The sequence below is a fragment of the Herpailurus yagouaroundi genome, unplaced genomic scaffold (genome assembly GCF_014898765.1).
Source record: "Herpailurus yagouaroundi ecotype Mexico unplaced genomic scaffold, PumYag 511, whole genome shotgun sequence".
NCBI lineage: Eukaryota > Metazoa > Chordata > Mammalia > Carnivora > Felidae > Herpailurus > Herpailurus yagouaroundi.
In genome coordinates, this window is record NW_024412728.1 from 360043 (window position 1) to 371729 (window position 11687).

Consider the following 11687-nt stretch of genomic DNA (forward strand, 5'->3'; position numbering starts at 1 on the left):
CAAGGGTCTGGGGCCTTGAGAGGCGCCTAGCTGGAGCTCCCTGGCTTTCCTACCCCCGCCACAGACCACCGCCACCATCAGGCAAACACCCTTCGCCTCAGTTTCTCCCACCCCCACCGCCCTCACCTCCACCCATCCAGGGGGCGGGGCCAGAGGTCAAGGCTAGTGGGTGGGATTGGGGAGGGAGAGAGGTGTTGAGCAGTGCCTCGGAGAGCCCTCATTTTTCCAGGCCCCCGGCTTGGGGCGCCTCCGTTCCCCATGGCGGGACACCTGGCTTCCGACTTGGCCTTCTCGCCCCCGCCAGGCGGTGGAGGCGATGCGCCGGGAGGGCCGGAGCCCGGCTGGGTTGACCCTCGGACCTGGCTGAGCTTCCAAGGCCCTCCCGGCGGGTCAGGAATCGGGCCCGGGGTTGGGCCGGGCGCTGAGGTGTGGGGGATTCCCCCGTGCCCCCCGCCGTATGAGTTCTGCGGGGGGATGACGTACTGTGGGCCTCAGGTTGGAGTGGGGCTGGTGCCCCAAGGCGGCCTGGAGACCTCTCAGCCAGAGGGCGAAAGGGGAGCCGGGGTGGAGAGCAACTCCGAGGGGGCCTCCCCTGAGCCCTGCGCTGCCCCACCTGGGCCTGTGAAGCCGGACAAGGAGAAGCTGGAGCAAAACACCGAGGAGGCGAGTGAGCTGAAACAGGGCCAGAGGGGGTGGCTGGGCTGGCAGGGGGCGGCCAGGGAGGGGGTGGTGGCTGCCTAGGCCTGGAACCCAAGAGGGCAGCAGGCAGAGGCAATGCCCCAGGCAAAGAGGGCTGTGTGGCCTGAGAGCAAGGGCACGGTGGGAACCAGAAGCCAGAATTCAGAGAGAAGGGGCAGGTGAGGGCAGGGCAGCCCCGGGGGAGTCGGAAGCTGCCCCAGGCTGGCCTTGCTTCCCGCTTCCCGCCCGGCCCTTGTCAAGTAGCACCTTTCCACATCCTAGGCCTGGCCTGACCAGGGTCCGATCACTCATTTATTACCAGCCCAGCACTAGGCCCAGCTTGGGGTTTGAGTCCCTTCTCCCACCCTTAGCCCTTCTTGAAAATTTGATCCTTACGAGACTGAGGATCTTGGCCTTAGGGTTAAGTGTGGCCTGAGGGCAAAAACAGTGCTTATCCAGGGTTATTGTTCCTGAAAGTCTAGGGTGTGACTGATTTCTGATAGAAGCTCCTGTTTGTGCTGTGTGTGTGGACGTGTGGGGTTGGGTTTACCTCCCGTCAAGTTTAGGGCTTGTCTTCCCTTGACCTCTGCCTCAGGGCCAGTGAGTCACCATTATGCAAAGTGCACACCCTGGCACCCCCTTGGTGGAAGAGGTCCTCCAGGCCATCGCCCAAATGTAGGGTCTGCTGAGGGGTTGAAAGACTTCTGGGTCCAGCCCTGCTAAGGACTAGTAAGGATGTATCTTCCAGTCCTCCCAAGAGACAAGTGTAAGCAATTAGAGATCAAGTACTAAGCCTTTAGACCTCACCAAAGGAGGTGTGAGCGGGTCAGCCGACCGAGTGGCCCTAGACTTTGTAGGAGGTGACTGCTGAGCCTTGAATAATAATGGCTGCCAATTGTGGTCCATTTCCTAAGTGCCTGGCTGTGTGCTCAGTTTCTACATCATTATCTCATTAAACCACCACAAAATCTCCCAGGGAGGTATTATTAGCCTATTTCACGGGTCTTAACTACTAAATGATGAAGCTAAGGTCTGAACTGGGGTTACTTTATTTCAATCCTCAAAGTAGGATTTGGAAAAGCCATTATGGGAAGCTGAGAACATTTATAGGTCTGAAGCAGGGACTGAGCAGAAGTTGGGAATGGAAGTTAGCCTATTTGAATATGATGTGATCAGCCTTGGAATGCTTCCCTCAAAGTTTCTAGGACTGCACAAAGGCTTAGCTGCTCTTCTGGCCCTCTTGGCCACTTGCCTTCATTGGAGTGCCCCAGGGCTCAGTCCATCACCCTCTGCTCTATCTACCTTTCCTTCCTCTCATCCACTCTCACGCTCAAATGCCTGTGGAGAGGACTACCACATTTTATGTCTCCTGCTGGGATGGCTCCATGAAATGCTTCACCCCATCCATCACCCAGTAGCTCAAGGCCCCAACCGGTCATCCTCATTCCTTTCACATTCTACATCCCATCTTTTCGAAGCACAGCTATCTTCACCTTGGAAATAACACCCTGAAGCAATCACTACCCTCTGGTCCCAGCCACCACCATCTATGTGGGGGTCACTGCAGTTGTTACAAGTCATACCCTCATTTCCTCCTTAGTATGTTGTCAACATGTCAACTGAAGTGAGCATCTTATCTGTTTTATTTCCTTTAAGTTTTATTTATATATTTTGAGAGAGAGACTATGAGCACAGGGGTGGGGCAGGGGTGGTGGTTCAGAGAGAATCCCAAGCAGGCTCCGTGCTGTCGGCGAAGATCTCATGAATCCTGGGATCACAAACTGTGTCAAAACCAAGAGTCAGATGCTTAATTGACTGAGCCACCCGGGTGCCTCTGGAGTAAAAAAATTTTTTTTGTTTATTTTTTTAAATATTTCTTTGAGAGAAAGAGAGAGTGTGCGTGCATGACCAGGGGAGGAGCAGGGAGAAAGGAAGAGAGAATCCCAAGCAGGCTCCACACTGTCCATGCAGAGCCCAATGAGGTGCTCAGTCCACCAACTGTGAGATCATGACCTGAGCCAAACTAAAGAATCTGACGCTAAACAGATTGAGCCACTCCTGAAGTGAACATTTTATTTTTTTTTTAATTTTTTTTAATGTTTATTTATTTTTGAGACAGAGACAGAGCATGAATGGGGGAGGGTCAGAGAGAGAGAGAGACACAGAATCTGAAGCAGGCTCCAGGCTCTGAGCTGTGAGTACAGAGCCCGACGCGGGGCTCGAACTCACGGACCGGACCGTGAGATCATGACCTGAGCCGAAGTCAGACGCTCAACCGACTGAGCCACCCAGGCGCCCCTGAAGTGAACATTTTATTTATTTATTTATTTTTATTTTATTTATTTTTTTAACGTTTATTTATTTTTTGGGGACAGAGAGAGACAGAGCATGAACGGGGGAGGGGCAGAGAGAGAGGGAGACACAGAATCAGAAACAGGCTCCAGGCTCTGAGCCATCAGCCCAGAGCCCGACGCGGGGCTCGAACTCACGGACCGCGAGATCGTGACCTGGCTGAAGTCGGACGCTTAACCGACTGCGCCACCCAGGCGCCCCATGAAGTGAACATTTTAAAATCAGATATTTTACTCTACAAATCCATTCAGCAGCTCTCTCTCCGTTTCACTCGCTGACTGCAGCATCCACAAGATCTGCCTTGCTCATCCCTTTGACTTTGTGAACTCCTCCCCTCTTCTCTTTCTTGCATCTTTCACCCTGCTCCAGCCACACAGGCCTTGCCACTGCAGGGCCTTTCCACTGGGATCTTTCCCTTTGCTCAAGCATCAGTTTCTCTTATTTAAAATTGTCACCATCCTCATAGTCTCCCACCCTGCTGTACTCTAATCCTTCACCCTGCTGCATTTTTTCCATGGTGCTTCTACCATAGTAACATGCTGGATACTTATTTGTGTCTCCATGTTACAATGGAAGCCCCCTGAGGCTTTTTGTCTAGTTTGGGTAGCCTTTGGTTAATAGAAAGTGTGCAGTAAATCTATTGAATTAATCAATGAGAATCCCTGTATGTCACAAAAAGATACAGTAAAAATAAGGAATAATCAGGTTTTTAAAAATGAGCACCAAGTCTACCCATCACTTAATTCATACCTTTTTTGACACCTTTTCTGTAGTGTGTGTGTGTAGGTGCATGGCATGTCATACTCTGGGAGGAGGCTGGGGGAGAGCATATTGAGAATTAGAGACATGTGCCCTTTACTTTTCCAGTCTCAACTGCCTCAAACTGGCATAATAATTGGGTCAAAAAGCTTTTGTGGGAATGAAATGAGCTAAGAGGCAGCAGCTCCCTTCATATAACCTGACAGGTATTCATTCTCATGGAGGCCAGGGCCTGCCTTTCCATCTATGCAGGAATGGTGCTCTGCATCTACCCGATGTGTTACCTTCTGGGGTGAATGATGTTCGTAGATAGGCTACTTCTGGATATTTGGTGGGCAGTCTGGATGCAGATACTCCACAGACCATTCCTTGGGGCTATAGCCAGGTTCTTGGGGCCCAGGTGGGAAGGGGGATCGACAACTGGTGTGTTTATGTTCTTACATGTCCTCTTCCTTTATGAATGCAGTCCCAGGACATCAAAGCTCTGCAGAAAGACCTGGAACAATTTGCCAAACTCCTGAAGCAGAAGAGGATCACCCTGGGATATACTCAGGCCGATGTGGGGCTCACCCTGGGGGTTCTCTTTGGTGGGTCTCCCTCAGCCTGTCCTGACACAGAACACAGGGACCACATCTCCCCTGGAAGAACATGCCTGAACTTGGGGCTTTTCTTCCTACCAGGGAAGCAAAGGAAGGGTATTTCAGGAGCGGACTCTATCCCCACACATGAAGAGGGTAGAGAGGAAGGGGGAAAAAGTACCTGGACCTTGAATTTCCTCTGGGAAGAAGTGTGACCCTGGTGTGGGATCTCGGGAAGGCAGGAAAAGGTGGGGAGGCCCTGGGTCTTGGGGTCACACAGGTACTGCCTTCTGCCTCACCTTGCTTCTCTTTCCACTGGCTTCCCCAGGGAAGGTGTTCAGCCAAACAACCATCTGCCGTTTTGAGGCTTTGCAGCTCAGTTTCAAGAACATGTGTAAGCTGCGACCCCTGCTGCAGAAGTGGGTGGAGGAAGCTGACAACAACGAAAATCTGCAGGAGGTGAGGGGGGCAGGGATGCTCAGGGGTCTGCTGAGCCTTATCCTGGTTTTCAATGCTTCCACCCATGGCTTCCAGCTCTCCTTCCTGGGGCAATGGTCCTCAGTGGGATGGAGTGGAATTCCTCAGTTCTGGAAGGAGGTCCAGAGTCATCCGTCTAAACCCACCCTTCCAGGATTCTCTCCATACCATCTGCTACAGGTGACCCGTCCAGGCACTGCCCCCTTAGCAATTTGCTCTTGAGTCACTGACTTCCTGGTGCTCTGCAGGCTCAAAGTCTGCCATTCCACCTTCCTCCTTTGTCACTCTCTCTCCACCTCACCAGATATGCAAAGCAGAGACACTTGTGCAGGCCCGAAAGAGAAAGCGAACAAGTATCGAGAACCGAGTGAGAGGCAACCTGGAGAACATGTTCCTGCAGTGCCCGAAACCCACCCTGCAGCAGATCAGCCACATTGCCCAGCAGCTTGGGCTGGAGAAGGATGTGAGTGCCCAGTCCTTATGTGCTCCATCTCCTCCCCAGTCACCACCTCCCTTTCCCTGGCTCTGGCTCTTCAAACCACTCTAGATCTGTTGGCTTTGCGCCAAATGACTAAGCAAAGCTAGCCCCACCTCCTGGAGTTCATGATTGATTGTCACTCTACCTTGTATCTTTCATCCCAGGTGGTCCGAGTGTGGTTCTGCAATCGTCGCCAGAAGGGCAAACGATCAAGCAGTGACTATTCGCAACGAGAGGATTTTGAGGCTGCTGGGTCCCCTTTCTCAGGGGCACCAGTATCCTTTCCTCTGGCACCAGGGCCCCATTTTGGTACCCCAGGCTATGGAAGCCCTCACTTCACTACACTGTACTCCTCAGTCCCTTTCCCTGAGGGTGAAGCCTTTCCCTCTGTGTCTGTTACCACTCTGGGCTCTCCCATGCATTCAAACTGAGGTGCCAACCTTTCCCAGGAATGGGGTCCAGAGGAAGGGGGAGAGCTAGGGAAAGAGAACCTGGGGTTTGTACCAGGGCTTTGGGATTAAGTTCTTCATTTCACTAAGAAAGGATTTGGGAACACAAAGGGTGTGGGGGCAGGGAGTTTGGGGGGGTACTGGTTGGAGGGAAGGTGAAGTTCAAGGATGCTCTTGTTTTTAATCCCCACATCACTCATCACTTTCTTAAATAAAGAAGCCTGGGACACAGTAGGTGGATACTTTTGTCTTTGGTTTGTCCTCCTTTGATTAGAAGAGGAGCTGGGGATACCCAATAGTTAGGTATTAGCTCTCCGACCCCAATGACCCTGAAACCAAGGTTCCATTTAAACTGCTCAGTCACACAATATCCGTGGGAAAGCCAGTACTGGAATCCATTTATTTGTAGAAAGTCCCTATAGGTATGAACTAGTTCTTCAGAGCCTGTGACTTGGAGTCCTGGGGAAATTTCAGTGGAATACCTTATTTTTATAGCCCATTCCCTATTAGGAGCTGACTTTTTTTTTTTTTTTTTTTTTTTTGCTTTTTTGCTTTCCCCACTTTCTACTCTGGAAGTATCCTTAGTGACGTTACACCAAGGAATTATCTTTAAATATTTTCTTTCTGTATATTGCCCCAGGTAGAAACTCCCTCATGTGCTTTGTTGATACCAAAGTCCATTTGGTTTCCACTTAAGATTTTGGCGTACTTTGTCCATGAGTGACTCCCCAAATCCCCATGTTTTTGTCCTGGCTCTGCCATTACTTAATTGGGGTAATTGGGGCCCTTGCTTGGAGCTGTTTCCTTCATGTTAAAACAAAAACAAAAACAAAAACAAAATTAAAAAAAAAATAAACCTTGGGTTGGTAAATCTCAGGGATAGAAAGGAATGGACATAGGGGCGCCTGGGTGGCGCAGTCGGTTGAGCGTCCGACTTCAGCCAGGTCACGATCTCGCGGTCCGTGAGTTCGAGCCCCGCGTCAGGCTCTGGGCTGATGGCTCAGAGCCTGGAGCCTGTTTCCGATTCTGTGTCTCCCTCTCTCTCTGCCCCTCCCCCGTTCATGCTCCGTCTCTCTCTGTCCGAAAAATAAATAAATGTTGAAAAAAAAAATTAAAAAAAAAAAAAAAAAAAGAAAGGAATGGACATAAAAGATTGCAATAGGTCAAGATGGGACTTTCCTAATAAGAGCTACAGAAACCCCATTTTGACAGTATCTTGGCTTGGTGTAAGGCTCATGAAAGGGAATCTGTTTATTATACTATACGTGGGTTAAGCTGATCTACACTGGATCAGGTCAGCATTCACTCAAGCTGGTGTACCAGGTTTTCTCTTTTCCATGGTCATACTTGTGAAACTTGGAAAGGTTCTGCCATCATGAACTTGACCAAACCATCCACCTTATTTTAATGGCAGTGGATCTGTTTTCCTTTAATCTAAAAACCTTAATTACCTTTTTTCTAGTCTCCCACCTCTAGCCCATTCCGTATCAAGTGAGCAGGTTCATATTTCTCTGCTTTATCTACTCATCTCTCTTCTAAGAGCCTGAATTAGTTTTTCAGACCATATCATTCTCAAGAACTGGAAAGCAAGGAGTATCAGACCTGCAAAAAGAATAGGTATCTAAGAGTGAATGAAGCTAATTCTTTATTTGGAAATAGAAGCAAAGCTCTGAAAAGCCAGGTAATGATCATGGTCAGTGGCAATGGTTTACCCACAATGTAAAAGTTTTGGGGCTGTGCCCTAGGTTTTCCCAGGATGCCTTATAATGCCATCCCAAAACATTAAGCATTCACTCATTCCAAGTCTGAGGCTTTTATCTGCTCAGGCATGGCATCTGCAATTGATGGGTACTCTGACCACAGACATTCTAGTGCCTATGATAACAAGAACCTATAGCTTGTAACGGAATTTCCAGCTTGCTGGCAACTTCCCGGAGGCAACAAAGATCTTTGGCAGGAAACCATCTCTTCTGTCCCCTTGGCCATGAGGGCCGGCTTCAGGCCTTGACTCCATATCCATAGCAATGGGCACTTCCCCTATAGCTATTCCCTCCTGGGGAGGCAAGGAAAGAAGGGGACATTTTTTAAGACCCATTGGTGCCCCACTGTGTCCACCCAAGGCCTGGAGGTACCAGCTCTCTGTCCTCTTGGTGCCTTGTTGGTGGGCCTTAGGTCTGGATGCCTACACGGCACTCTGGGCACCGGAAGTCAGCCTCCCTAGCAGCCTGGATGCTGCAGCCAACACAGGCCACATGGAACCAGACATCACAACCATCACACTGAACCCAGGCAACTGTTTCTTCTTCAGGCAGGCAGCAACAAGGGGCTGCACAGGGCTCTCCACCCCCAACTGCTGGGGGAGCCCTGGGCGTGTTCACTGGGTGCTTCCGAGGACGTCCACGTCGATTTCTGAACAAAGTGACACAAAAGCCAGGGTCACTGGAAACCTGTAGAAGCCTAGAACTTGCCCCTGGATGATCACAATGAATTTACACTAACAGTGAACTTGAATAGTAGAGCTGACTCAGGTCCTGCTGTTCAACATCTGTCTCATCTCTGTTCACCTCCCATCCCCATCCCCAATCCTATGCCCAGAGCAGAGGGCCACCTCCCAGCCTGGGGGTCTAAAAAGGAACTAAAGGGAGTTTACAAATTGAGAAAGATCTCTCCACTTACCCACCAGGTGTCCGTGGGGGTGTCTCGACACGGAGCTTCTTCCTGGGCTCTATAAAGACCGATGGGGAGCCCTCGGGCATCTCTCCCTCATCATCCAACTCTGCCAACACTCGATGAGCCGATTTCCTCCGATTTCTTGGGGGTGGGGCAGAAGGGGTGGCCCCCACCTCTCTAGGGGGAGTGGGAACAGGCACGTTCTGTTGCCCACCCCCAGTCCGGGAGAAGGTGAGGGGCTGGGGCCTGAGCTTGCTAAGGCTGCCGATGGAATTGAGGATCAGTGTGGCTTTTGGGGCAGGGGAAAGGGTGCTGAGAGGGCGCTGTGGGGCCCCCTGTGGGGGCAGCATAGGCCGGAAACAAGCTCTGGTTCCCTCTTCGCCACTAGACCGCGGGATGGTAATGGCTGCAAAATCTTGAGGTTTGACTCGGACTTGCTGAAACATGAAGTAGAACTCCGAAGGGCTGGTTCCTGGGGACCCTTCAGGGCCAAAGGTCACAAGGTCCCCATCACTCAACTCCAGTCTGTGACCCCTTGGGAGTCGGATATTATTGACCAAAGTCCCTGTTGATGGAGGGCACCAGACAGATACAGAGAATGACAAAAACAGAAATGACCAGAGTCAGGACTGGAGAAATCTGGCCTCCTTTGGTTTTTTGGGGAACATGAGGGAGAACATGACATCTGTCATCAAATTCTCACATTTGAAGTCCCTCAGCAGGTGACATCAGATATTAAGCTCCTTGTGAGTGGAGGACAAGTTTATTTTACTTATGCCCTCTCGCAGGGCACATGGAGGAAATGGACTCCTTCCTTCACTCTGCTGAGGTCCCACTGGAGTCCCATTCTCAGACATACTGTCACCCCAGCTCCAACACAAAAATAGTTATTGGCATACCTCAGACTATCTGGGTTGAGATCTTGGCTCCACCCTTCCCAGCTATGTTACCTGGACAAGTTAACCTCTTTATGCCTCATTTTCCTTGTCTGTAAAATGGGGATGATATTAGTGCTCACCTATATTTAATGCACCTGAATAGTGCCTGGCTCATACAGTAAGCACTAAGTAAATGTTGGCTACTACAGTTATCTAATCTCCGCAACACTCCTACAACAGACCTTACTTACAAAGCCTTACATTTTACCTACGAGGAAACTGAGACCCAGAGAGGTAAAGTGACAGGCCTGAGTTTTCACCAGGGGACAGTGGCAAAACCCAGGCCTCTTGAGGCTGACTGCATACAATTGCCTGCAAGTCAGGGAGTAAGACATATGCTCTGCTCACTAAAACATAATTCAACATATCATAACTGCCTTAAGACAAGAACAAGGTGTCTCAGCCAATTTAGAAACTGAGTCAAGTCTGAGCTTGGCCCCCAATGGTCCCAGAACATTCCCACTGTGATACTTCCCTAATGATGGCCCAGGCCCTGGATCTATCCAGCCCCTGTTTGTATATATATATATTTTTTTCAACGTTTATTTATTTGGGACAGAGAGAGACAGAGCATGAACGGGGAAGGGGCAGAGAGAGAGGGAGACACAGAATCGGAAACAGGCTCCAGGCTCTGAGCCATCAGCCCAGAGCCTGACGCGGGGCTCGAACTCCCGGACCGCGAGATCGTGACCTGGCTGAAGTCGGACGCTCAACTGACTGCGCCACCCAGGCGCCCCTATCCAGCCCCTGTTTGGATGGTTCCAGCTAGGCAGGGACCATCGAGGGCCAACACTGCAGAGAGATTCTGACATTGCACACCTTTAGTGGGAAGACACAGGTCTGGACTACAACTGTCCATCCAACCTGATAGGGAGTTTGGGAGGCAGGCAGGGTCACTGTGGAGCCCCTTAATCATTCCAGCCCAGAACTGCAACTGCCCAGGAGCAAGACTGCCCGCTCACTGCTCACCTTGGCTGCTGTGGTCTTCCAGGCTGACCTTCCAATCATCACCCCGGCGCTCTGCATGCAGCTCCGCATGGACTCCAGAGATGAGGCCAGGCTCCTGCTGGGGCTGCAGGGCCACATCACACAGATCGGCCCTACAACCCAAGCGATAGGTGCAGCCAGCCCCGCTAGGGGGGTGGAAGGTGTAGAGATCACCACCCCTGCCGCCCCCTATGCGCAGCAGCTGGAAGCAGGGCAGCATGGGCGGTGCCCCCCCCTGCACCACCTCTTCCACTTCAGGAGTCCATCACCTTTCCCACTCCTGAGCCATGCACGGTGGCCTAAGTTCTGGGCTGGTGGCTTACTTTCTGTCTGATGCAAATTTGAGCTGTGCTTTGTGCAACTCTGAGCACAGGCCTGAGTTTTCACCAGGGGTCTGTGGCAAAACTCAGAAGAGAACCCAGACCGGCATAGTGCAAATTCAGAGTGCAAGGAGCCTAGGCATGCGATGCAAACAAAATTGTCTGGCAAGCAGTTTTGCAACTGAAAATTTCAGGGAAGGTCCCAGTGCAACGCAAAAACGAACACGTCCTATGGCACTTTAGTTGAACCGGATCTTCAGGCCACAGAATATTCGGGGAGACTCAATCTGTGCAAGGCAACAATACATTAGGCAACTTCCAGAAAAATGCAAACTGTAGATGTGTGTATAGGGATTCCTGCTTCTGTACAATACTAACTTGTCACCTCAGTGTTCTTTGGAGAAAGGAAGCTTTTTCTTGTCAGACTTATCCAAAGAGAGTAACCCTTCTGCTCGCCCGCACCTCGCTCTTCAGGCCAATCCTCGCTCTACCTGGTTATCTTGAACCCCAGTGGGAAGTGAATCCACTGTCGTCCCCCAAAAGGCAGTGAAAAGGGTCCCTACGTTCTCTAACAAAGCAGATCTAAACCTTGGAGGCTTCCCAGCTTCTCCGGCTGGGATAAAAACAGGGGAAAGAGCTCCCCGAGATCATGCAAGGCAAATCCAGCCTTTTCCCTCCCCTGCCCAGCCCAGTTTCCGATCTACCGCGGTGCAGTCTCCAAGTAGTCTCCTCTCCAGGCAGTGCCAGACTGTGCGGCGACCCCGAACCCCTCCGGCTCGGGCCCGGAGCTGGCGCTACCGCCGCTGTTTGACAGCGAGGAAGCCGGGGTCGAGAGGGGCGCGGTCTTCGCGCGCGGGCAGCACCCGCCTAGCCTTCGGAATTCCCGGGTCTGAACTCCGCGCCGAGCGAACCCGCCCCCCGTGCCACTCCTGATTGGCCAGCTCATTTGTCCTCTTCCCCTCCATTGGGCGGCGTGCTGGGAGTGTCCCTGATCTCCCGCC

The 11687-nt window shown here is 51.4% G+C and overlaps 2 protein-coding genes across 3 annotated transcripts; one reads left to right on the top strand and one right to left on the bottom strand.

Annotated features, from left to right (window-relative positions):
* The first annotated feature begins 258 nt into the window (after positions 1–258).
* POU5F1 (POU class 5 homeobox 1) lies at positions 259–6011 on the top strand. The gene is made up of 5 exons (XM_040464841.1): positions 259–663; positions 4256–4376; positions 4696–4826; positions 5149–5307; positions 5487–6011. Exons 1-5 carry the CDS (start codon positions 259–261, stop codon positions 5751–5753), a joined length of 1083 nt encoding a protein of 360 aa, XP_040320775.1. The 3' UTR covers positions 5754–6011.
* Positions 6012–7391: 1380 nt separating this feature from the next.
* TCF19 (transcription factor 19) lies at positions 7392–11583 on the bottom strand. 2 transcript variants are annotated; one of them, XM_040464839.1, is made up of 4 exons: positions 11391–11583; positions 10349–10973; positions 8448–9006; positions 7392–8180 (listed from the first exon to the last, which is right to left on the bottom strand). In XM_040464839.1, exons 2-4 carry the CDS (start codon positions 10584–10586, stop codon positions 7940–7942), a joined length of 1038 nt encoding a protein of 345 aa, XP_040320773.1. In that variant the 5' UTR covers positions 10587–10973; positions 11391–11583; the 3' UTR covers positions 7392–7939. The 2 variants fall into 2 exon arrangements, with proteins under 2 accessions (XP_040320773.1, XP_040320772.1); XM_040464838.1 differs by having other exon boundaries at positions 10349–11583.
* Between the last annotated feature and the right edge of the window lie 104 nt (positions 11584–11687).